Source organism: Carassius auratus, chromosome 1 (genome assembly GCF_003368295.1).
Source record: "Carassius auratus strain Wakin chromosome 1, ASM336829v1, whole genome shotgun sequence".
NCBI lineage: Eukaryota > Metazoa > Chordata > Actinopteri > Cypriniformes > Cyprinidae > Carassius > Carassius auratus.
Genome location: NC_039243.1, coordinates 10,940,111 through 10,966,681, shown reverse-complemented (window position 1 = coordinate 10,966,681; position 26,571 = coordinate 10,940,111). Strand labels below are relative to the sequence as shown.

General features: G+C 37.9%; 3 protein-coding genes and 1 pseudogene across 4 annotated transcripts in view; 1 reads left to right on the top strand and 3 right to left on the bottom strand.

Moving 5' to 3' along the window:
- The window catches only part of LOC113109348 (myb-like protein U), a 972,647-nt gene that overhangs the window by 693,979 nt on the left and 252,097 nt on the right, over positions 1-26,571 (top strand). The gene's annotated exons all lie outside the window — the stretch shown is intronic.
- On the bottom strand, positions 2,747-3,620 carry LOC113109932 (lecithin retinol acyltransferase-like; annotated as a pseudogene).
- Positions 3,555-6,885, bottom strand: LOC113109892 (lecithin retinol acyltransferase-like). Of its 2 annotated transcripts, XM_026273774.1 has the most exons (3): positions 6,243-6,885; positions 5,113-5,312; positions 3,555-3,689 (listed from the first exon to the last, which is right to left on the bottom strand). In XM_026273774.1, exons 1-2 carry the CDS (start codon positions 6,768-6,770, stop codon positions 5,160-5,162), a joined length of 681 nt encoding a protein of 226 aa, XP_026129559.1. In that variant the 5' UTR covers positions 6,771-6,885; the 3' UTR covers positions 3,555-3,689; positions 5,113-5,159. The 2 variants fall into 2 exon arrangements, with proteins under 2 accessions (XP_026129559.1, XP_026129550.1); XM_026273765.1 differs by lacking the exon at positions 3,555-3,689 and having other exon boundaries at positions 4,905-5,312; positions 6,243-6,884.
- LOC113109534 (uncharacterized) lies at positions 8,989-25,909 on the bottom strand. Its single transcript, XM_026273118.1, has 20 exons — positions 25,526-25,909; positions 25,034-25,134; positions 24,805-24,871; positions 24,457-24,587; positions 23,526-23,614; positions 23,316-23,415; positions 22,835-22,878; positions 22,457-22,534; positions 21,318-21,514; positions 20,732-20,796; positions 20,491-20,597; positions 20,256-20,358; positions 19,548-19,647; positions 18,867-18,906; positions 18,701-18,752; positions 16,148-16,268; positions 11,325-11,408; positions 10,733-10,856; positions 10,156-10,246; positions 8,989-9,313 (listed from the first exon to the last, which is right to left on the bottom strand). The coding sequence occupies exons 1-20, from the start codon at positions 25,773-25,775 to the stop codon at positions 9,239-9,241; spliced, it is 2,019 nt and encodes a 672-aa protein (XP_026128903.1). The 5' UTR covers positions 25,776-25,909; the 3' UTR covers positions 8,989-9,238.

The window sequence follows — 26,571 nt, the reverse complement described above, 5'->3', positions numbered from 1 at the left end:
GATAAAAATCGGGCCACGTCGCCATTGCGAGAACGTGGCGGCTGTATGAGCAGTCATAAACTGGCCATCTTTGCCAGCCTTTTGTACCGCCCCTCAAACTCTGAAGGCTGGATTGTGCAGAGTGTCTGAGGGGGTGCTCAAATGATAACTCAATCCAATGATGCTCGAGGTGCCTTAGCTGCGAGACAGTCAATGTTAGAGCATGGGGACTGCAGTGAGAGGGTTGGATGTGCATTAGCAGTCCAACAGCACTCTCTAGTGGAGGGCACAGACCCTGGCAAACATAGAAGGAAAGCGCAAGCGTCAAACTCGCCGCGTTTCGTTGTGTATAATCCTGAAGCGTGTTCACGGCAGGATTTAATCCAACAAGATGACAGTAGGCCACGCCGCTAGCGAGAACGTGGCAGCTGTGTGAGCCATCATAACTGGCCATATTCGCCAGTCTCTCGTGGCGTCCCTCAGACTCTGAAGGCTGAATAGTGCAGAGTGTCTGAGGGGGCGCTCAAATGATAGCTCAATCCAATGATGCTCGAGGTGCCTTTGCTGCGAGACAGTCAATGTTAGAGCGTGGGGACTGCAGTGAGAGGGTTGGATGTGCATTAGCAGTCCAACAGCACTCTCTAGTGGAGGGCACAGACCCTGGCAAACATGAAGTAAGGCGCATGCGTCAAACTCGCTGCGTTTCATTGTGTATAATCCTGAAGCGTGTTCACGGCAGGATTTAATACAACAAGAAAACATTAGGCCACGCCGCTAGCGAGAACGCGGCAGCTGTGTGAGCCGTCATAAACTGGCCATATTTTCCAGCCTCTTGTGGCGTCCCTCAGACTCTGAAGGCTGAATAGTGCAGAGTGTCTGAGGGGGCGCTCCAATAACAGCTCAGTTCAGTGACGCTCGAAGTGCTTGTGCTGCGAGACAGTCAATGTTAGAGCGTGGGGACTGCAGTGAGAGGGTTGGATGTGCATTAGCAGTCCAACAGCACTCTTCAGTGGAGGGCACAGACCCCGGCAAACATAGAAGGAAATGCATGCGTCAAACTCGCTGCGTTTCGTTGTGTATAATCCTGAAGCGTGTCCACGGCAGGATTTAAACCAACAAGATAAACATAAGGCCACGCCGCTAGCGAAAACGCGGCAGCTGTGTGAGCCGTCATAAACTGGCCAAATTCGCCAGTCTCTTGTGCCGTCCCTCAAACTCTGAAGACGAATTGTGCAGTGTCTGAGGGGCGCTCAAATAACAGCTCAGTTCAGTGACGCTCGAAGTGCTTGTGCTGCGAGACAGTCAATGTTAGAGCGTGGGGGAGAACGAGAGGCTTCTCGTAAAGAACCGTAATAAGAGAATGAAATTTTTCCCGAAATAGACACGACTCGATACGTCTAGACGAGACTAGGTCGCGGCGGAGTTAGGCGCGATCCGTTCGGCTAGAGAGGTAGTCAAACGGCATCGCTATATAATAGCATGTCACTAAATCGTGGCAAAAACCCGCGCCGTTCGTGATATGCGCCGATAAGGCTGCTTCCAGGACCTCGAACCTCTTGGTGGAGGTCCGTGAGAAGGGTAGTTTATCCACCGCGTGGATAGCCACATATTAGCACACTGAGAAAAGGGGAAGCGCGTTTCTCCTATCCGCTCGGAGGGAGAGAACCGCTTATGCCGGTCAGAGCCTACTCTGAGTAGAAGCTGCGGTAGACAACATAGTATAAAGCAAACTGCTCTGATTAACGCGCTCGAGTAGGGGAGAGCGAGCAAGTGGAAAAATCCAGTGCATCACTGTACTCATAGTCAAGCCGCACATATCGCCCCTAACCAACACCTCGTGCGGGGCCTCGGCGACCGCAGAAGCGAACGGTGGGGGTTAGACGCGAGGCGACTGAGAAATAGACTCCAGAGCGCGGATTACTTTCTTATTTTACCATAGCCGTAGGCTATCACAGAGAGAACATGAGAGAGGCTGCAAACGAATCTCTCATGAGTGCCTCCCTGTGATAAACCCATATACGGCTCTTACCTTTCGTTGACTCATCGCGTCCGCGAAAGAGGAGTTAACACTGCTCGAAGAAAATCGCTGGAGAACGCGAGATGATAGGGCACAGATGATTCGCTATTCCTGAAGGAATGAAATCTGAGCGAAATGGCGCGCTGCACCCAGGTATATCATGCGTGCGCATGCGCAGGGTGGTGCTATGCGCCATTTGGCCAATAGGATTGGCGGGATGGTATAGGGCTTCAGACATTCGTCACACCAGAGGTGTTCCCATACGTGGTGACGTCACCGCAGCATCGAAGTGACCTATGATAGGGAACCATGGAATTCTTTAAAGTACCTTCAGGTATTATATATATATAAACATGTACAGTACATGATCATCTTTAATTATTAATATTTTTTTTAATAGGCCTACTTATAGGCTAGGCCAATATTTTAAGTAAAATCAATCAGTAATAAAATAAATTATCTATATGATGTACCTTAACATAACAGCACTGAAAACAAAAGAGTTTATTTCTCAATTGCTGTAAATTTCTCAACCTGATTTTTGCATGTAATCTAGTTTGAAACGGAATTAGTGCTGTTGCCACACATTCTTAACCTTGTTCACCAGCTGGTCAACATAACAATTCAAATTAATGCATTTTCATCCTAATTCCAAGAATTTCAGGTAAATAGTCAATGCAATGTGGCTGAAAAAGTATCTTCAGTCACACCACACATGAAACGATTGAAAGTAGCAATATAGATGGGGACAAGAACAATGCTTAATGAAATGAAAGACTCCTTACTTACTTTGGATTACTTTTATTACATAAATTCATGTTGACATGGTCTTTCATTTAGAAAATGCATGTTTATTTAGTAACCCAACTTATAAGAAAGTCAAATCTGGTACTGACTACTGAAGTTCTGGGTACTGAAATTGTTAAAATGTAAAGATTTACAAATACGACAGAGCCTAGATGAATTATTTCAACAATATCTGATTCAATTTATGATGCAAAATAATCTATTTGATTTATATATTTACTGATTGATAGAATGTCACAGACTGTTGATTTTGCTCCCTTTTTCTCTCCTGAAAAATCTCACCTGGTAGGTCTGAAAGCTTATGCTGGTGCCATATCTGCTGTACATGACGTAATGCTCACAGTTGTACCACAGCAAACTGTAAACCATGGAGCCCAAGAGCTTCTCGGCTCTCTTAGCGACCTCCTCACCCTCAAACAGAGACCAACTGCACACCTTGTCCATGTTTGACCAGAATTTCTGCTCCATACGCAAAGTCCTCCACTGAGTCCACGCAGACACCTGCTTTCTTTGCTATCACACCCCAAATTAGCCTGTTGTTAGTCACCTTTTCTCAAGGGAGTTCTTGTCAGTGGTCAAGACTGGCATGATATCAGGAATGAGGTGAGCCACACGGTTGTTCCCCAGATAAATTCCGAAATGTGTAAAGAGAGTTCGAGGGACCTCTAGTAGATCTCCTCTTTTGTACATAGAGATGTCATAATGGACCACTTGCTGCTGCTCCTTCTTTTCTTCAAAATCTGTGGCCATAGAAATGTAAAACAGGCTGAGGAACTGTAGAGGAAACATCCTGGAGATGTGGTGAGATTCTAGATAGTCGGACACCTGCAGGTTTTATCTCACTTGAGGCAGACTGGGGAAGGGTTTGAGGATTGCAAACCCAGAGCTGTTTTCAGGAAGAAAAAAAAAAATTACATGCCTAATGAAACAAACTATTCATAGTTACCCAGTGACTTTCTCACACTTTGTGGATTAAATTACCTAAGGTTTTCTATTTCTGTAACAAAGAAAGGCATGCCCCTTATATAATGAACAAATGTTGCGGCGATGACGATACATAATTCCTTAACATGAATTACTGATTATAGAACTTTTCAAGATTCTCCTTGGTTAAATAAAATCAATTCTTATGCTTGAACAGACAAACATAAATTATTAATTTACAAAAACCACTGGAAAAAAATTCAGTTAAATTGTAAAAAAAAGTTCAGTTGCAAACTGTAAGTTTTTAACAATTTAATTGAAACGACTGATGGTTTCTTTGGTAAACAAGTCACAAAATAAACACTAAAGCAAAAACTTTATTATTATTATTAATTATTTTTATTAAAAAGTCTAATTTATGTACATTTTACTGCACACACTTAAAAGTAAAGGTTTCCGAAGGGGGGTGCAAATTAAAACAACTTCCTTTTCTATGGGCGTAACATCGAATTTCATCAGGCTGCAACAGGACACACCCTTTAACATAAACTCAAGATTTTCGCAATTTAACATCATTAAGGTCTCTAGATTAGACTGACCAAATATTATGTTCTTGTCATTAAATCTCTAGGGGTTTGTTACAGCGTAAAACATGACATTTCCTGTTGCCAACAGGTGGCGCTATGACTGTAGCTGAATATTGGGATGTAGATCTCTTCAGGTCAGGAGTTTTATCAAACATGTGAAGTTTGGCCTGAGTTATAAAAACTTCCTGTTTCATGGTGACACATGGAAATTCGTCAGGCTGGCACGGAAACACCCTTAAATGAGAAGTCAAGATCTTCACAATTTAACATCACTAAGGGCTTTAGATAACGGTCTTCCTGTCAGGTGTCGAGTTTTGTTCCAAGATACTTTTTTGTAGGTATTGGGACGTTAAATGTTTCCACTGAATTTCATACCTGTATGAAACGTGGCTCAAGGGGCACTTCATAGAAAGTGTACTGGTGGCACTATCGAGCAATTTTGCATCAAAAATGTGAATAATTTTGAATAATAATAAAAATAACAAACAACTGAGCAATTTCAATTTCGTTGAAAGTCGTGCACCGCGGTGCTGGGGCTCTAAATATCTTAGCCTGTATTTGTACTAGAATTAGGCAAGAGCACATAAAACAGCATTATATCATTTTAATTTAGATTTATTTACTTGTTAACACTGTACACTATATTTTCTAAAAAGGATGTCATAAAAATATGTAAAATGTTAATATATAAAAGGTAAAAATAATGAAAAAGATTAAGTTATCAATAGCAAAAATATAAAACTGTCAGTGACAACAATGGCTGCTGTGACATTCTATAATAAAGCCAAAAATACAAACTTTTGCTACGTTAAATTGTTCGTAAGGGTTTAGATTTGAAGTGTCTCTCATCCAGCCATCCACAACATGAAAGGAATGATGAAAGTTGGAAGTGCAGTGGATGGCGCTATTCCAAGGAAAAACATGGAAAGCATTCCGATGATAGTGGTCAGAAGAACACTCCTCTGGTCCCGGATTACTGATTTTACATTTTCACAAAACTGTCGAGGGAAAGAGATGGCATAGATGAGATTCGGAGCACTAAAACAAATAGCCTAAAAGCAGTCATTTGCATCTCAGACACTGCTATATATTATGTTTTAGTAAATAAATAAATGTCTTTATAGTAAATAATAGATATAAAGCTAACTGTGCTGAAATGTTTGGCATTGAAAAAAGTAGTAATTAAAAAAGATGTTGGCAATATCTTTTTTTAGGCTATTTGAATTTTCAAAAAATTTTCATATTAATAATATAACAAACAACAGTGAAGCTATTTTTATAAATATTATTATTAAACAGTTCGTTTCAAATTTAAAGTCACGTGACGAAAACAAAATGCAGAAAGCCATTTTGTTGTCATGTGACAAGAAAGATCGGACTGCAGAAGTTATAAATAAAATTTTAATATAAGGGGGAAAAGCAAACTAATAATAATACAAAATAATAATAAACATTTTTCAAAAAGTGGGAAAATATAATGTGTGTAAATAATAATAATAATAAATTATTGTTACAATACTTTTCTTAAATTTTGTACATTTTTTAAACTCATAATTATTTGTATTTTTTTTTGTATATAAACATTTTTCAAACGTTTGGATATTACATTTCTGAGAATGTCTTTATTTGTCACCGACTCTTTTTAACGTTAATTTATTTAAGCTAAAATAATTAATCCGTTTAACCCATATATAACGTTTAAAAAAATATCATCCGCCTTTAAACTTGGATTTCATCTGTATTTTTATATTAATCTTGCTAAATCTATTTTTAAAACAATCTTGCTAATGTATAACTGTGCGTAACATCCAAAAATCAATAAATTGGTAACATTTAATTATTAAATTATAAGTTTCTCTACTGTACATGCTGTGGATATGAAGTACGCACTCGAGGATTCACAAGGAAAGTGTGCAGCAGAAACTTACCTGCTCGGTCTGGAGGCTGGCCGCTGTCCCGTAGCGGCAGTAAGTGACAAAATGTTCACAGTTATTCCACAGAAGACTATACGGAATATGACCAATAAGTTTTTCAGCTCTCCTGGCGACCTCCTCGGCGGCCAGCGGCTGTCTCCTCAGGGTAGTATCCATCGTGTTCAGTAAAATAGGGGATCCGTAGGCAAAATCCTCCACCGTGTCGACGCGTATTGAGGCGTACTTGTAGATCACACCGAGCAACAGTCTCGTATTCGTCACAACTTTCTGGATTTGAGATTTGTTGCTCGTCAGAACCGGCAGTATGTCAGGCATAAGGTGTGCAACTTTGTTGTCACCGAGATAAATCCCAAAATGAGTGAACAAAGTGCGAGGAACCTCCAGCAGATCCCCGCGCTGGAAATAAGTGCTCTCCTCGCGGCGTTTGGGGCATTTTTCTTGTTTAGATGAAGTTGTGCTGAAAAAGTTAAAATGTGCAAGAAGGAAGGTTTTCTCCAACAGCAACGCAAGGGAATCTAACATTTTGCAGTGCTGCTCAGGCTTCACTTCCCCGCTTGGTTTTATTCGGAGCAGCGGTTCGTCTTTGCGTCACTGCGCTGGCGGAGAGATTATTGGCCAGTGATGCGCCACTGAAGAGCTGTACAAATCTATATAACATAATATAATAATGGTTCAATGTAAGTGTAGGTTACCTTATCGCATAGGCAGCTGTACAATTTAGCCTATAATTTGGACACATATAAGAAATGTTGTCTTAACTAAGTTAAAGGTAGGTTCCAGTCTAAACCCTTTTCAGCTAATATGTAAAATTAGTGGTATTTATTCATGTATAACTTAGTATAGAATTTATGTATGAGTACCTAAATAAAAAAGTATTTATGGAGCAATATTTAGGAAGAGTACATATTTATGAAGAATACACTCAAAACATTATCCCAATTAGAGTATTGTTTGTCTGTGTGTACAAAAGTAAAATGTATTTTGTATTTAAATACATTTAATCTTACTTGTTGATATACTTGTTGATACAGGAAATCAGCAGTCTAATAAAGAGGTTGATTGGCAAAAAGTATTTTATGCGTTTGGAAACTACAAAAATACTAAGATTAAATTTATTTAAATACAAAATAGTATTTGATACTATACATAATATATATATATATATGACATTATATTCTATAATATAAAGTACATTTTGCAAATAATTACAAAGAAATGCTAAGTAACAATGATTGAAACTTTTCATATTTGCATTCATATTTTTCAAATATAAATATTTGTGTAATTTTTATAGCGATTTATGTTCTAATAATTAAATTCTTTACTTAAACTTGGTTGAATCTATTTAATTTGTTTCTTATAGCTATTGGTGGAAAATGAACAAACAAACTAGTTAAACGGAAGGTCTCTGAACTCCAGAAGTGTCTGGACTTTCTCTGATGTAGGTAAGTGCAGGGCAGATGAATGTGGAAAAAGTGAGAGCAGAAAGTTTGGGTAACGGTGGTTTGAAGTTGAGAGCTAGTTCATGCCATATGGCAATAATTAAAGTCCTCAATACATTCACCCAGACCGCACCAAACAAGAGCTCCTTTTACCAATAGACCAGTTTGCGGGACGTACAGACAGAGCGCGTCAGCACTTTATTACAAGTCCTAAGAAACGCAGCCATTTCCAATTTCCAAAACAGAAAAGGACTGAATTCACCACGAGATCGGCAGCACTGCTAATGAATACCAATATCACTAATGTTCTAAACTAAGAGTGTGTCAATGGAATGAAAACAACTAATTGTCTTGTTAATCCTCCACCTTCATACAATCCTTAATGCAAAGTTTATAAAACCCACACTGGGCTTAACGGGACATTTAGTGGTAAAGTGTTAGCAAAATGATGCAAAACAGTCTTAACTCAGAGATAAAGAAAAGGATTAAAGCTGCCCCAAAAAGCCGCCCTCCCCCAGAGGTTCACTTTTGTGGGACAGCGATGATGGACAGGAGGAGAAATCAGTGTCACAGTGGTAACAAAGGTGTCCCAGTGAGGGCAAAAGCTGAATGTTGAGTGATTAGTGATTATACGGTTCTCTCTCAGGGCTGTTGCTCAATTGAACAGCAGTGGAGCACTGAAAGATAGCGGGTGATAAATGATAAGCCATTTATCTTCCTTCTCTGTTTTGTCCCCCAGCATCCCAGTGTCTGCATGGGACAGCTGAATGCGCTTGTGATAAATGTAGGAGTTTTGAATGAGAGTGATTTGGGTTTATGTGACCGTGTATGTGTTTGTTGTGAATGACACACTGTTGCATTAAGATGAAGCCAAGAAGCCAAGAAGCTCTGCATGCACACAATGAAGAACTGCTGGATCTGTCTGTCAGCCGTTGACAAATGAGCGCTTCACACATCTCACCGTCCACTTCCCACTGATCACTCTGCGCCGCTGAGGTCATGCTGTTAGTGCATGCTAATGCGGGTCAAAACATCACAGTTTGAACGATTTCCCATAAAACTTGACAAAAGAATGTGTTAATGTCACAGTGAATAAAAATGCATGAGGTAGTTGAGTTTGGATTATGAGTTTCATTATAAGTACTGTTTTTTCCAGCATCATTAAAGCAAATTCTCTTCTTTCTTAGAATACATGCGTATTTCCTCAACGGTAAACAGCAACTCAGTCATAAGAGGAAAAACCTTTTGCTCTCTCACTTCCTGTGTCGTTAGGGGTCAGAGGTAATGAGAGAATGATGTGACTCTGGACTTCCAAGGGTTTATTGTTTTGCCATCGCCTGTTAGACGTGACCAACTCAACACAACAGTTTGCGAACTCACAAACTAAAAATGGAAAACACTGTTTACATTCTACAAAGTTCATAATATAATCCATCTGGGCATTTTCAAACATTATAAAATCACATTTCTTTCACATTATTCATTTGAAGCAGTTTTCAAATGTGAAATCTCAACACACCCCTGACTTCTTTTAGTCCTTGTCCTTTATTAATCGACCAGTGATTTCAAATTAGGAAGGCCTTTCAGTTTGTAGTCAAGCAGCATTTGCCCATAAGCTTTTCCCTGCAGAAAACAACACAATTTTAGTAACACTAAACACCTGATGTAACACTATGTTGTGAAGGATTTATATAACTGCTAAATATCTAAATGCTGGTTAGAATAAACACTAGCATTCAAACGTTTGGGGTAGATAAAATGTTTCTTGTAAGAAGTCTCTTCTGTTCACTAAGGATGCATTTATTTCATTAATATACAGAAACACATGATATAGTGAAATACTATTGCAATTTCAAATAACTGCTTTTTATTTGAATCTTAAAATCTATTTTATTCCATTGAAGGCAAAGCTGTATTTTCAGCATCACTACTCCAGTCTTCAGTGTCACATGATCCTTCAGAAATCATTCTAATATGCAGATTTGGTGCCAAAGAAACATTTCTTATTATTATCAATGTTGAAAACAGAAGTAGTGCAGTATTTCTGTGGAAACCGTTATATTTTTCCAGGATTCTTTGACAAATAGAAATTTAATTAATTTTGTAACATTATAAATGTGGTTCCTTATACTTTTGATCAGTTTAATAAATCATTGCTGAATAAAAGTACTAATTTCTTACAAAAAAATAACTTTGTAACTTAACATACAGGTTCAGAACAAAACAAGGGTGAGGAAACAATTAAATTCTTAGAACTATTTCTTTGAGGTTGTACGGTAAATATCTAGATACCCAAGTAATCTCACACCAAGTGTAAATAGTTTTCTCTCCCCTGTAGAGTTTTATTATCATTCTTTAAACTTTCTGTGAAACCCACATTGGTTGACGACACTGTGTCTAAATCAATTTTGATGTAGTCTGAATGAATGAATGTGTGCCAAACTGTCTGCGTATGTGCATGTTACCTGAGGGTCGCTGCGCAGTGACGCCACCCCTCCCCCTCCAAGTGAGTTTTGAAGAATGAAGTTCAGACCATTAATGCCAGGCAGTTCGTACCTGGAAGCCACAGCAAACATGTGAAATAGATTATTTTAACTGAGATCACCTCCCTATTTTCACACATCTGTGCATTAGCTCACACCACACTCTTACACAGACATGTCGGTCCTCAGCATGAGGTGGTCCTCATTAGCGGCACCAAATGAGTTTTCCCCAGCCCATAAAACAAGAGGCTTGCATGCATGGACTCTCCCTCACACACACAGGTCTTTAAAAAGCGGCATAGGCTACAGATGTGGAGTAGCTCAATATAAAGCTGAGACAATGTTTATTTTGCATGACTGTAACTTCCTTACAGCTTCAGACTTGAATGATTTCCTTAAAAGTAGGTTACTAACCAAGTATTATATTGAGTTGTAGGATCATTTATTTAAAAAATTATCCGTCTTTGCCTTTTACTTCATCAAACCATTACATGTTAACATCGTACATGTCTTTCACCGCTAGACGTGGTCGACTAGCACATTTTTTATTTCTTCTTACCGTATGACAGAGGGTAGGTCAGTCTGATCCTTTCTGATCAGATGTTGGAAATACTGTTCCACAACTTCAGCAGTTAAAAACTTTTTTAGGTACGGGAAATACAGTGGGTGTCTTGCAATAACCCCTAAAAACAGAAGTTATACATATTAGATTTTTAGATCTACGGATCAACAAACTGGGACACTGAGATAGTTCGATAAGCTAAGATAGATAAATAGCTAGATAGATAGATTTGACCCATTGAAATTTCAGTATGAGTTCAATTTGAAATGTCAACAAACTTTCACAAATTGTAAAAAAAGAAAAAAAAACTCCCATGTCTACTTTGGACAATATATAACCACCCATCACATCTTAGATTAATTTAAGACTAGGGCAGGTTGCCACATCACATGAGAGTGTTGCCTTTTGGGCTACAGACAGTGAGCTGTGATTTGTGGTTTGTGGTCAGAGAACATGGTCTGACCCAGCATTTTCCCAGCATTTATTGCCAGAATGGCTTTTTTGGAATGACAGTGACATGCAATAAGCAAACTATCTCAGCATTCAAATATTATTCACTGCGTGTGAAAGCACATGGGGAGACACTTACCGATGTTTGAGGAGTCCCCTTTGTCTCCACTGCGCGTGTATGCTAACTCCTCCAGTCTGAAGGTATGCGGGCCAGAGGGCAGATCTGAGAGAGAGAATTTTATTCTCAGAGTAATTCAATTCAGCAGTTGGCAGGTTGAACTAACAGCGAGCATCTGAACCTATTCAAAGAACATTTTTCTCCCAGTCAGTCAACTCACAGATTCCTTGATTTGACTGATCATTTAAATTGGTAAAAGCAAACAAAACAAAAAATTTGCATTTACATGTACACTTCTGTTCAAAAATTAGGGGTCAATAAGATTAGTTTTTTCTAGAAATTAATACTTTTATTCACCAATGATGCATTAAAGTGATAAAAAAAATGACAGTAAATACATTGACTAAAGTTTAGTTTAAAAACAGCAAATTTTAGTCTACAGTATTTTTTTTATTAAATAAATGCAGCCTTGGTGAGCATGAGATTTTTCTTTCAAAAACAAAAAAAAAAAATCGTACTGACACAGTAGTGTACTGTATATTTTACTGAAGGTTGTAAGAGTCCCATGACGCTAGTACCAGGGTTGCAGGTGTTTTGAGCAGTTGCTTATTGCCTCAAGTCTAAAAAATAACAAGTGCAAATTCTTTGTCCATAGATAGGATTTTTTCACATAGCCTTAAAGGGTTAGTTCATCCAAAAATGAAAATTATGTCAATAACGACTAACCCTCATGTCGTTCCAAACCTGTAAGCCTTAAGTTCATCTTCAGAACACAGTTTAAGATATTTTAGATTTAGTCTGAGAGCTTTCTGTCCCTCCACTGAAGCTGTGTGAACGGTATACTGTCCATGTCCAGAAAGGTAAGAAAAAAATCATCAAAGTAGTCCATGTGACATCAGAGGGTCAGTTAGAATTTATTGAAGCATCGAAAATACATTTTGGTCCAAAAATGACGACTTTTTTCAGCATTGTCTTCTCTTCCGGGTCTGTTGTGAGTGCGTTCAGGACGCTGCTGATGTATTGCGCCCAATAACAAAGATAACACATCAGCAGCGTTACTGCAGAGCTCCCAACAGACCCAGAAGAGAAGACAATGCTGTATAAAGTCATCATATTTGTTATAATTAATAATAATTAATAATAATAATAATTCCTTACATTTATATAGCGCTTTTCTAGGCACTCAAAGCGCTTACATTGTCAGGGGGTATCTCCTCATCCACCACCAGTGTGCAGCATCCACCTGGATGATGCGACGGCAGCCATATTGCGCCAGAACTCCCACCAAACACCAGCTTACTGATGGAGAGGAGACAGAGTGATGAAGCCAATCAGCAGATATGGGGATTGTTAGGGGGCCATGATGGTCAAAGTCCAATGGGCGAATTTGTTATTTTTGGACCAGAATGTAATTTCGATGCTAATAGAACTGGATGATGAGTAATTTCTTACTGCTAAATTCTGAAAAAAAACAGAGGTGTTAATTATAGGACCTAAAAACTCTGCATGTATTAACATAGAACACTGTCTAAGACTTGATGGTTGTTCTGTCAATTCTTCGTCATCAGTTAGGAACCTAGGTGTGCTATTTGATAGCAATCTTTCCTTAGAAAGCTACGTTTCTAGCATTTGTAAAACTGCATTTTTCCATCTCAAAAATATATCTTAATTACGGCCTATGCTCTTAATGTCAAATGCAGAAATGTTAATCCATGCATTTATGACCTCAAGGTTAGATTATTGTAATGCTTTGGTTGTTCTGCATGCTTAGTAAACAAACTACAGCTAGTTCAAAATGCAGCAGCAAGAGTTCTTACTAGAACCAGGAAGTATATTAGCCCGGTCCTGTCAACAATGCACTGGCTCCCTATCAAACATCGTATAGATTTAAAATCTTGCTTATTACTTATAAAGCCCTGAATGGTTTAGCACCTCAGTATTTGAATGAGCTCCTGTTATATTATAATCCTCCATGTCTGCTGCGTTCTAAAAACTCTAGAATAAAGAACCTAGAATATCAAATTCAACTGCGGGCGGCAGATCCTTTTCGGCGCCTAAACTCTGGAATAACCTACCTAACATTGTTCGGGAGGCAGACACACTCTTGCAGTTTAAATCTAGATTAAAGACCCATCTCTTTAACCTGTTTTACACATAGCATACTAATATGCTTCTAATATCTAAATCCGTTAAAGGATTTTTAGGCTGCATTCATTGGGTAAACCGGAACCGGGAACACTTCCCGTAACACCCGATGTACTTGCTACATCGTTAGAAGAATGGCATCTACGCTAATATTAGTCTGTTTCTCTCTTATTCCGAGTTCACCGTAGCCACCAGATCCAGATCTGTATCCAGATCAGAGGGTCACTGCAGTCACCCGAATCCAGTACGTATCCAGACCAGATGGTGGACCAGGACAACTAGAGCCCCAGAAACAGATCCCTTGTAAAGATCTTGTCTCAGATGACCAACAGGACAAGACCACAGGAAACAGATGATCAGATGATCTGACTTTGCTGCAGCCTGGAATTGAACTACTGGTTTCATCTGTTCAGAGGAGAACGGGCCCCCCAACTGAGCCTGGTTTCTCCCAAGGTTTTTTTCTCCATTCTGTCTCTGATGGAGTTTTGTTTCCTTGCCCCTGTCGCCTCTGGCTTGCTTAATTGGGGTCACTTCATCTACAGCAATTATCGTTGACTTGATTGCAAATTAATGCACACACACTATTTAAACTGAACAGAGATGATGACATCACTGAATTCAGTGATGATCTGCCTTTAACTATTATTTAGCATTATTGACACACTGTTTTCCTAATGAATGCTGTTCAGTAGCTTTGACGCAATGTATTTTGTTTAAAGCGCTATATAAATAAAGATGACTTGAATGGTGGCCACAACTGTTAAGCAAAATTTTTCATGAATGATAAAATTCTGTCTTTTTCTTATACAAAGCTATTTTATGCTTTGAGGGAGAAGTACATGAGCTATATAAACTGCTTGATGATTTTGTTAAGTACCTTTAATGCAGAAAAGAGAGCAGCATGAACATTCTTCAAAACATGTCCTTTCATGTTCCACAGAAGAAAGTAAGCCATGCAGGTTTGGAACAACATGATAGTGACTAAATGACAAAATAATTTTTGGAGTTCAACACAGCTCACTGTCGGTCTAATTGCTTTATCTGCTTATCATCATTTGATCAGTTTTTCAGTCTCAGAAAAAGCCCCTGGGCTGCAGAAACATTAGAAGCCTCTCTTACAATCAGCCCTCTGTGATGCTCTAATGACCGTGGCTCCAGGTTCTTCTGTCTGTTTGCGTCTGTGCAGATTTGGGAGGGAAGGAAGGTGAAACAAAGTGAAAAGAAAAAGTCCAGAGGCTATGTTGCTTTATATTGTGTTCATTTGTATTTAAGACCTCCTGTGTTTTGTGCATGGCCCATATTTGTGAATGAATGCAAGCGTGTGAATGAGAGTCTGCGCTTGCGCGTGTTCAAACACTAGATCCAATGAAAGGATGTCCCTGATTATTTAAAGGGTTTAGCTGCTTGTTTAGGGCAACTGAGAAGTGGCAGATAGATAAAAAGACTCAAGCAAACACTGCCAGGACATCACAAAGGTTGTGTCTTTCAGAGAACCTAAAGCAAAAGGACTCTGGGAAAACAAGCAGCACTGGATTATGGTGCAAGGGATCTTATAAGACCTTCTCTTGGTAGAACAATCAGACTGGCTCTTTAAAAGAAGGCTTAAGCCTACTTCTTTCGGTTGAGTTGGTTGCTTAAACATTCCATCCACCTCCACCTTGAAGTAGGTCATATCAAACACTGAATGCTTGTCTCCATGTAAAAAAAAACAACAAAAAAAAATTCTGATACACAATAGTGTCTATCATTAGTAAAATCACATTATGTGCTTATTTGGGAAAATTTAGGGGAAAAATAGTGCTGAGAAGTTTACAAAGCTTGAAAAAATGTTCTCTGACAAAAAGATACAGAGAATAACTCATCTGTGAAAAGAAAGAAATGCAATACTAACCATGTCATATTCAGACTCATTTTGAACAGATTACCATAAACTATACATTCTAAAGGATCCACTGGCTCCAATGTAAATCAATGCATTTCCAAACAAACTTTTAACTTATTATTGTCATTAAATTAAATAATGTTATGGATATTTAATTGAAAGTGTATTGTTATGTCTTTTAGAAGTGGTGTGTTGTCGTGGAGCTGGACAGTCGGGGTTGGCACCGTTTTTCAATTTGTGGAAAAGAGCAGCTTGGACATTTTGCAAAAAAAATAAAAATATCCTTTTTGTCACCATATAGGTTCAAAAAGGTGAACAGTTGATGGCTACATTTATTTGACAAAAAAAATACAGTAAAAACATCAATACTTATCAATAACTTATAATTACTTTTGTAATATATTTTCAACTATAATTTATTCCTGCTTCAATTCAAAGCAGAATTTTCAGCAGTCACATGTTCTAAAATGTAGATCTGGTGCTTAAAAACATTTTCGTTATCATGTTGAACAGAGTTTTTGCTGCTTTATATTCAGTGATAACCATGATATATTTTTTTCACGATTCTCTGATAAACAAAGTAAAAAAAAAAAAAAAATACATTATTTGAAATAGAAAGCTTTTGTAACATTACTAATGTCTATTCTGTTCCCCTTTTAAAATTTCTTTAAAAAAACACCCCTTATTTTGAAGTAGTAGGTATAAAATAGTGCCAGTTTTATATTTATGTGTTAAAATGTGTGTGTCATATTTAACTATTCCATAAACACTTTACATTTTGTAGTCTACATACTGTACTGTATAATCAGCAGGGTACCTGTGGGTGCTGGGCTATGTTCCTCTGAATGGAGGAAGTGCTTCTGTCCTTCAGTTAATGAAGGGTCTGATACTGCCTCCCGGTGTGTCTCCACAAGCTCCCCATTCACATAAATGTGCACCTGAAATCCCCAATTAAGATTCATTCATTCATTCACTCACTCAATCGTCCATATGTATAATCAAATGATCCATTTCCATATTCTGTCCAATACTCCTTTTACGTTAAAAAACTTAAAATAATAAAATGATGGAATTTTGATAAAGGATAATCAGGCCATTTTTCCCCCATTTATCTTAACAAGAAATCTAAGCCAGTTTACCTGATATCACCGTATGCTTTGTATTTCAATTTTCAAAATATGCAATATGGTATCTAAATGATTCTCCAAAGGAAAATAACAGTATTAGAATGTTACATTTGAACAAAAATAAGTAAGGACTGTGAAGAGATGGACCAGCTAAACAGAGCAGGATTTACAATCTTGTTTTGACCTCACTGATTGGAGTGTTTTTGAAGCTGCTACCACTGATCTGGACGAACTCACAGAGACCGTAACATCCTATATTAGTTTCTTTGAGGATGTATGCATTCTTACCAGGACTTATTTAACATTCAACAATGATAAGCCATGGTTTACAGTAAAACTCAGACATCTTCATCAGGCCAAAGAGGATGCCTACAGAAATGGGGACAGGGTCTTGTACAATCAGGCCAGGAACACACTGAACAAAGAGATCAGAGCGGCTAAAAAGACCTACGCTAAAAAGTTGGAAGACCAGTTTACTTCAAACGACTCAACTTCAGTGTGGAGAGGTCTGCTCTTCAAATCTGTGAAGATGATGTGCGCCAGGTCTTCAAGAAGAACAAAAGAAGAAAAGCACCAGGCCCAGATGGTGTTACACCAGCCTGTCTGAAAATCTGTGCTGACCAGCTGGCCCCCATCTTTTCACAGATCTTCAACAGATCCCTGGAGTTGTGTGAAGTGCCTTCCTGCTTCAAACGCTCCACCACCATCCCCATCCCAAAGAAACCCAAGATAGCAGAACTTAACGACTACAGACCTGTGCTCTAATGTCTGTCGTCATGAAGTCGTTTGAAAAACTGGTTCTGGCTTATCTGAAGGACATCACTGGACCCTTACTGGACCCCTGCAGTTTGATTACCGAGCAAACAGGTCCGTGGATGATGCAATCAACATGGGATTGCACTTCATCCTGCAACATCTGGACAAAACAGGGACTTATGTGAGGATCTTATTTGTGGACTTTAGTTCTGCATTCAACACCATCATCCCAACAGCCCTTCAGACCAAACTGACCCAGCTCTCTGTTCCTAGCTCTATCTGTCAGTGGATCACCAGCTTTCTGACAGATAGGCAACAGTTAGTGAGACTGGGGAAATTCACATCAAACAGCTGCTCCACCAACACTGGTGCCCCTCAGGGATGTGTTCTCTCCCCTCTGCTTTTCTCCCTGTACACCAACGACTGCACCTCTAAAGACCCCTCTGTCAAGCTCCTAAAGTTTGCAGACGACACTACAGTCATCGGCCTCATCCAGGACGGTGATGAGTCTGCTTACAGACAAGAGGTTGAGCAGCTGGCTGTCTGGTGCAGTCTTAACAACCTGGAGCTGAACACGCTCAAAACAGTGGAGATGATCGTGGACTTTAGTGGACCTGCACTTTCCCAACTCACCATCATGAACAGCACTGTGAATGCAGTGGAGTCATTCAGATTCCTGGGAACCACCATCTCTCAGGACCTGAAGTGGGACAATCACATTGACTCCATTGTTAAAAAGGCCCAGCAAAGGTTGTACTTTCTTCGCCAGCTGAGGAAGTTTAACTTGCCACAGGAGCTGCTGAAACAGTTCTACTCAGCCGTCATTGAGTCTGTCCTCTGTACTTCAATAACTGTCTGGTTTGGTTCAGCAACAAAATCAGACATCAGAAGACTACAGAGAACTGTTCGGACTGCTGAAAGGATTATTGGTGCTCCCCTGCCCACCCTTCAAGAACTGTATACATCCAGAGTGAGGAAAAGGGCTCAGAAAATCACTCTGGATCCCTCACATCCAAGTCACCCCATCTTTGAACTTTTGCCATCTGGCCGGCGCCTCAGAGCCGCAAACACCAGAACAGCAAGGCACAAGAACAGTTTCTTCCCCCAGGCAATCTACCTCATGAACAGTTAAATGTTCCCTACTTATGCGTATAAATGTGCAATATCCTTATATTTATTTGTTAACCCTCCATCCTAGAACATTCCTGCATCTCACTCAATCCTATTCCATTACCATTTATAGCACAATTGTTTATACACTTATTTATGTGCCAATTTGTAAATCTCTCTCTTTTTTTTTTTTTTTTTTCTATGTGTAGTTGTGTGTGTGAGTATGTGTGTTGTTGTCTATGTGTACTGGAAGCTTATGTCACTAAAACAAATTATTTGTATGCGTAAGCATACTTGGCAATAAAGCTCTTTCTGATTCTGAAATAAATAAATAAACATGGTAATATCATGAAAGTCATTAAAAATAATGTTACTACCTCCAAATCTGCTTTGGGATGAAGGAAAAAGAATGGCTTCAGCACAGGTGATCTAGAAAAAGAAAACAAACATTAAATAATACACATGCAACATTTGGTGGGATACTTTTACATGAAGTTCTAAACAGTTTTTTCTGTACTTAAAGAACTACTCACTAATACTTACATTCTTGGTCGCCCTCCTACAATAGCTGTGAGTCCTGGAGCTGAAGAGAGAAAGAAATTACATATTGGCCTAAGTTGTACAAATGTGCTTTGACTTTAAAGGGATAGTTCACCCAAATATGTTAATTACCCAATGATTTACTCACCCTCAAGCCATCCTAGGTGCGGATGACTTTCTTCTTTCAGACAAATACAATCAAAATTATCTTAAAAAATGTCTGGGCTGTTCCAAGCTTTATAATGGCAGGTTGATAAAGTTTTAAATATGGATATATATATATATATATATATATATATATATATATATATATATATATATATATATGGATTCTTGGATTCTTACAAAAATGCATCCATTCGCTTTAGCAGGCCTTTATTGACATCCTGAAGCATTGTGGAGTACTTTTTTACGATGGATTGATGCACTCTATTTTACTTCAAAATCTTGACCACAGTTGACTGCCATTATAAAGCTTGGAAGAGACAGTAAACTTTTTTTATATAATTAGATTGTATTCCTCTGAAAGAAATAAGTTATATACACCTAGCATGGCTTGATGGTGAGCAAATCATGGGGTAATTTTCATTTTTGGGTGAACTATTCCTTTAAATGAATCGTGACCTTAACTAAAGTGATTTGGAAAACAAGGCAGGATAAAACTGAGACAAGGTTTTTTCTCACCCATGCCTGTACCCGCTGGTGCCACTTCTCTGGAGAAAAACTCTAGCGCTTTCTTCTGCTTGTGATGGACAGCCATCCAAACCACAGCCTCACGAGGACTCTGCACAATAAAGAACAGCCTTCAAAAGCTGTAGGTTACTTGTTCTAATTGTAAACGGACAGTTTGTTACACAATTAATAGTTTTCATGTGACGTCACACCCTTATATGTACACCCACATGGAGGGCAAAACAAGGCTTTCCTCCACTGAACAATGGTTATTTTTATGAGGCTTGCATTAAGTAGTAATGTAGTAAGAAAGTGATATTTAAATGTCAAATTCAGTAAACAACTTATTGATGATGCATACTTTGTACATGCAAGCAGATGAACCCAGAAAATGAACGCAATGCACAAAGTTTAATATTAAACTTTTCCTCATAGAAAACCATTATAAAGAAAACACTTGACCATTTAGCGCATTGCATTCATATTCCGGGCTCATTTACTTGCTTGTTTTTAGTGATTGAAATATTGTGGCGGGTGCTTCGTATGGATTGTTAATGGCCTTGCATTTTGTTCACATATCTTTGTTTTTTACTTTTGGTGATCTAAATATTTTTGGATTGGAACAGATAGAAAATTGACAGGCTTGTGCTGCAGTTCTATGGACGTTCTGCCTGCCAGGTCTTCACAATTTTTAACAGAAAACAGAAGCAGACAGCCTACTGCATTGACGGCATGCGGTCCATATGTGTCCTCAGCACCCAGAACTTGAATGTTGACTTCAGAATAGTCCTCCAAACCCAGTTGTTTGAAAATGTTCTGGGTCCTATAGATATTTCATGACTTAATTTCACAATACATACACTTTATAAACACTGTATTTAACAAACTCCATTTAGGATATTTAATCTTAGCTGTATTGCTAATTGAAAAAAAATTTTTTTAAATAAAAAATAACCTTTTGATAATGCTCTCTGCTGTTCTTCTGGCTTTTTCTACAGCTCTCGGACCACCAACAGGACAAACTGCCGTTGCCCTGAACCCATCCATATATGTGGCACAAACCTATAGAAGACAAAATATAAAACGTAACAATCTTTTAAAAAGTAGCTACTTTATTTTTTTTGATTAGTGCATCAAAAGAAAACTTAAACTTAAATGACTGACTTAAACCAACCGAACCAGAAATGGTGACCGACCTTGTAGTCGCCTGATGGAGGTGATCCTTTGGCACCACCTACCTTCACTGCTCCACCATCCACATCTACACACATATAAAGCCCAGTCAGAGATTTTGTGAGGTATTAGATTTGCTCTGGAGTTTTGAATGTTCAGCAGTTTTTCTTCAGATCAAATCAAGCTAGTGTACATACATTAGCTTATTGATTACACGGACAATGAGATGGAAGTTTAGGGGACAAAGAAAATATTTGTTGTGTGACAAAGAAAATATTTGTTTTGTGACCAAGAAAATAAAATTAGTTAAATGAAAGAGGTTGCAAAGGTTATAGCAGATAGTTGGTAGGTCACCAGTCTAGACAGCTGGTGTAAAGTCAATTCGCTGCATCTCCGAGTCGGACATTTAGAGAAAATAAAGAAGCAACCATCTGATCACTGCATGAGGACTTTTTACTGGAGATAAGTACTGTCATCAGCCAGCTTTGGTATGCTTAAAGTTATCTATCCACAATACTGAAGATATTACTACTACTAGATCTATAAATATGCCACTGCATTAATATCATAAACAATCATGCATGTACAATACAGTAAAAGTTGAGTGACCTGGTATCTCAGTAATGGTGACATTGGAAAAGTCACATGTGACATCAGGCAAGAGGTAACGCCGTGGGTCTCCGATCTCATAAACTAACTGCTCTGCCACTGTACCAAATGAAACCAGCCCACCAGTTCTTGGAGGTTTGGACAGTGTAAATGAGCCATCAGCAGAACATTCTACCACTGGGAAGCCCATGTTATCCCTGAAAATGAAAAGAATGAAGCTGAGAATGCACATATATCAAGTATGTTTATTTGCAGTCACTGAAGTTAAAGAAAAGAAGTAATCTCAAGGGTAAGGAGTAAAGAACATGTCTGTGTCCTACTTCACCCATAAAACCAAATTAATTAAGAAAGTGTATTTGCTTAAAGAGAAGGAACATTAGGATTTTTGCACTGACACATTTTCATGAAAATTAAGCACATCCTCCCCAACAATTCTCATTACCTGAATGCAAAAAAAAGCCAAACAATTTTCATTACTGTAATGTGAATCAATTAAAGTATTTATACATAATTGTATTATTATAATGGCTAACTGAGACTTGTTATAGCACTTATATATCATTGCTCTTTTTGCTGTTTTTGATTGCTTCTACTATTTTAATAAAAGTGTCTGCTAATTGAATAAATGTAAATGTGTTATGTATAAAGCAGCACATCATAGGAAATTTTTCTTGGGCAGTAAATTAGCATATTAAAATGATTTCTGAAAGATCATGTCTGCTGAAAATTCAACTGCATCACTGCAATTTTAAAATATATAGAAATAAAAAGCTATTTTAAATTTTTTTAATATTTCAGAATATTACTTTTTTTTTATCAAAGATTATTTTACATTATTATAAAAAATTATATTTTGAAATATTTGGAATTTTTTATATACACAAAATATATATATATATATATGTGTGTGTGTGTGTGTGTGTGTGTGTGACTGTGTGATATTTTTATTACATTACAATAAAAAGAATTGAATGCACCTGTAAACATGTATAAAAAACACAAAGTGTTTATAAATGAAACATCAAAGCAAATTACTGTAAAAGAAAGTGTGCTTAACTGTCATGAAAATGTCTCAATGCATTTTCCTTTTGACTCTGAGGTGAAATGTGCCATGAATATATGAGCTTTTGAGTGCTTACCAGTCAGGAACTGTGTGCCAGTCTGTGAAAATTCCTCCTGTGGCCTGTGCGCCACACTCAATCAGATGACCAGCAAGGCTGCAACAGAGAAAAACCAAAAGCAAAACCAGTCCAGAACTTAAATAATAACATATGTGGTTTTAACCACAAATAATCTTACACTGAATAATCCATCACACCATGCAACAAAAACAAATGAATCATGTGTGGCCGTCTGCCCTTATCTTCACCTTAGTGTAGTATAGTCTACATCTTAGTCCTGCATCTGCTAATCTGTGTTTTCAGCAGATAAACTTGTCAAATACTTGCAGTGTGTGTGTGTGTGTGTTTGTGTGTGGATGCATACATTTCAAGAGCTCATAGTACAGTTTACAGTACCTTCCAGCAGCCAACAGGTCATAGTTATTAAAGTCCCATGCAAACTGTCAAAATAAACAAACAAAGAGCTATAATACTCCTTTTTCCACACTGAATAAAGTTCACTTATGCATTCATAAGAGTTATATTTTCTCATCATTTTTAGAAGAGGTTCTGTAGATGCAAAATATGCACTTTTTGTGAATGTCAAATACGTACAGAAATACTGTTAAAAACCACCACAACAATAGCAGTTTAACAAGAAAACAGAGGAAGCTGGTTTGAATTTGAATGCCAGTTTCTTCTTGAATTAAGTCTCAAACTCTCCCTTTAGAAGTAAATTGGGCTCTTTCTTAAAAGACACACTGCTGGTGTGGTACTTGTTGTCCGTTTTTGTTTTGTGTTGATGAAGGAGGTTCAAATTACCAACACATCGTCACAGAGAACGAATGACACACATCAACAAGAAATCTGAAGAATGTTCTTGCGTGACAAACCATACCGAATGCATCAGCGGTCCAAGAACCACAGCGCTGTCCACGCAGCGTCCTGTCACTACAATATCAGCCCCAAGGTCCAGGCACCGTTTAATAGGGAGGGCGCTGTGAGATACAGACACAAGAAAGCTGATTCTCATATGCGCAAACCACCAGTCCGGCTCCAGACACGAATAACAGACAGAACCAATGACACGCTGTAATTAACTTCATACCCCAAATATGCATTCATGCTGTGGACGGTTTTTGGAAGTGGTTTCTTTCCCTCGGAATCAGCCATCCTGAGTTCAGTCAAAGAGTCTTTCTAGGATAAACAACAAAACAGAAGATCACAGGGAGGATTTCAATACTATCTGAACATTTCTCAGAAAGGGCAGAGGATATAATATAATGAGTGATATGGCTATACAGTAATCACTACTACTATCGCTCATACTTAGCCTAGGAATTTGAACAAACCCCTGAGAATTATTGCAAAAAGTATTAACTATACACTACTTGCCAAGCTGAATTTTCAGCATCATTACTCCAGTATTCAGTATCACATGATCCTTCAGAAATCATTGAAATATGTGATTTTCTGCTCAAGAAACATATTCTTGTGAAAACTGTAATACATTATTTTACAGGGATTTTTTTTTAAAATAGAAAGGTCGAAAGAACAGCATTTACTTGAAAGAGAAATCTTTTGCGACATGTTTTTCTTTCAATTTTAATCAGTTTACGGTAGAATAAGTATTATAGTATTTACATTAATACTATACTAGACACTAAATATGCCCATAAATATTATAATAAATCAATGTGTCCTGAATACTAGATGCTACGACAATAAACATTCTTTCTCTTAAAGTTGGACTCAGAACTTGTTTATTTGTTGTGCGCATGATATCACGGTTTGATATGATTTTCATCTTGGACTATACTGACACTTAGTGGTGAGGCTGGAGAAAAAAAAAAAAATCCTTCTGATAATGCTCTTCTAGACTGCAGTAATTACACAGACATTATTATCTTATTAAGTGAAAGTTTCCAATAATAGGGTGGCTACTGAGATAAAAATGAGTAGTATTCGCCTGGTCATGTGATGTCAACATATCAGTTCGAATGAGATGAATTACAAAAGCATAAATGGAGGTCAATTACCTGTGGCATCAGGTCATCACCAGTAACCACAGCTACCTTCAGGTCAAGACCCGCCTTTTGAACTACTTCCTGCAGAGCCGCTCCACAGCCAAGAGGATTGACACCTCCAGCGTTACTGACCACACGAATACCTGCAGGACACAACAAAGTATGGCACCAAAAACATCTGTATTGGGTCGGAAATTACTAAATATGAACATAAATGTAAATATTAGAATGAAAAATGTAGAATTGTTGTGTAATTATATAATATATATATTATATTAAGAACATAAAACATCCTAGATAAACATTAATTTACCTCAATAAAATGTGTCTGCATAAGTCACATTCTTATCATAATTTTACCTTTTTTGCTGATATCCTTAATAAATGGAGAAAGGGAAAGGACAAAATCAGGAGCATATCCCATATTCTAAAAGAAAAGAGCATTGTTACCGTTAATCCAAGTGTGTATTATAATAAACAAAAGTAAAAAAAAAAGAAAAAAAAAAAAAAAGTACATTTAACAGAATTATCATCATAGACAACAAAAGCAGTGACATCAGGTCAGTTGGAGGATTGAGGAATAACTTACAGGTGCTTTAGCTTTGGCTGCTGAAAGCAGTGACATGGTGATTTCAGACAGATAATCAAACACAAGGAAGTCCAGTTTCCCACCGTATATGAGCTGAGGAACTGCATGGGAGAGATTTGGCATGATTTGATGGTTAAAAACAACCGTTTAAAATGAAAACAAAATGTTTGGAAATGTTGTGGTTGTTAAACGTTAGCAGAATATCTTTTATGAGCAGCCACTAATATGAGCAGCCACTAATATGAGCTTGACAATAGTTGGAAGAAAATGTTTAAAAGTTTAAATTGACATTATAATCTTTTTGGCGTCAGGGAGGGAAGGGTCAAAAGGCCCGATGTTATGTTTTGGTGATATCTAGTGGTCATGGAAGGAACTACACATGGACGAGATTTTAGTTCGCTTGTTCTGTGTCATTCCGTCCTTGTCAAGAACTATTGTGCAAAGAGGTGAATAAGTTATAATTGGTGAAAAAAAGTAATTTTATTCAAATACCTGACGTTGCAGTGTCACCCCAAAACCCCGACGCGCATCCGATACGTGTAGTTTTATGCGCTGATGAGGCGTAAAGTCTATTACTGCTTCTGTGACGTGAGTCTCTTGTAAAACATCTGACATTTGTTGCAGATTTACTGAAACTGTGTAAATATAACACATGATTTCTGTAGGAAGGCAGCGGTGAGGTTGAAAATACTCTCACTGTCAACCGACGCAAACTCCCGGATATGCGCGTGAGATTCGTCATGCTCGCCAAAAGCGTTTCTTGTTGAATTTATTTACTTTTTCCTCTTTCCGTGGACAGACTTGTTGTTGCACACTTAATACAAAACTTGACAGTCAAAAGTACACATTTGCACTACACACAAACTCATCCGTGTAGGACAAAATCAAGTTATCGTGGTTCCTACAAAGGACATAGCGTGACCTATCACAGAAATTGATTAATTAAAAAAAAAATACTTTAGGTATTCATAATAGAGATCTGAGGACCTATATGAAACAATATATATATATATATAGAAAATATGTCACTTTAAGATTATGGGCTTAGAAAGTTGCCTGCCATTGCTAAATTAATCGAGAATGGTGGTGGTGTGTATATGTATGTATGCATGTATGTATATATATATATATATATGTGTGTGTGTGTGTGTGTGTGTGTGTGTGTTCATCTGACTTTGAGCAAAGCTCCAACAAAACACAGCAGTAGATAATTCAGTGCTGTTCTCCCAGAATTTATACCAGATTTCCCCATACACTGGAACACAAGGCACTGCAGCGCTGGTTAATCTTTAATTCTCGAGAATGTGACTTTTTTGTAATCAGCTCAGGGGCGACATAATTTTTTGGAAATGAAGAAATGACACAAACACACAAACAAAGCAACAATAAATAATCATGAAGCAATCAATGTATGCAACTACATATTTCAATATAACAAACTATACTGAATGTAAAACTTTTTATAAAAAAACTGTTCACAATCTGCTTCAAACCTTCTGTCATCTGACTACATCCATCAGGTCGTGGTATCCCTCTGT

Bases quoted from the DNA above. Each gene is read 5' to 3' on its own strand.
- LOC113109892 (XM_026273774.1), bottom strand. From the start codon at position 6,770: ATGTTAGATTCCCTTGCGTTGCTGTTGGAGAAAACCTTCCTTCTTGCA. The intron at 5,313-6,242 runs GTAAGTTTCTGC...TTCCCTCGACAG, and splicing joins CCAGCCTCCAGACCGAGCAG to TTTTGTGAAAATGTAAAATC.
- LOC113109534 (XM_026273118.1), bottom strand. From the start codon at position 25,775: ATGACGAATCTCACGCGCATATCCGGGAGTTTGCGTCGGTTGACAGTG. The intron at 22,879-23,315 runs GTATGGTTTGTC...TTATTTTGACAG, and splicing joins TTGGACCGCTGATGCATTCG to TTTGCATGGGACTTTAATAA. The intron at 16,269-18,700 runs GTAGTAACATTA...TGGGGATTTCAG, and splicing joins ATCCCAAAGCAGATTTGGAG to GTGCACATTTATGTGAATGG.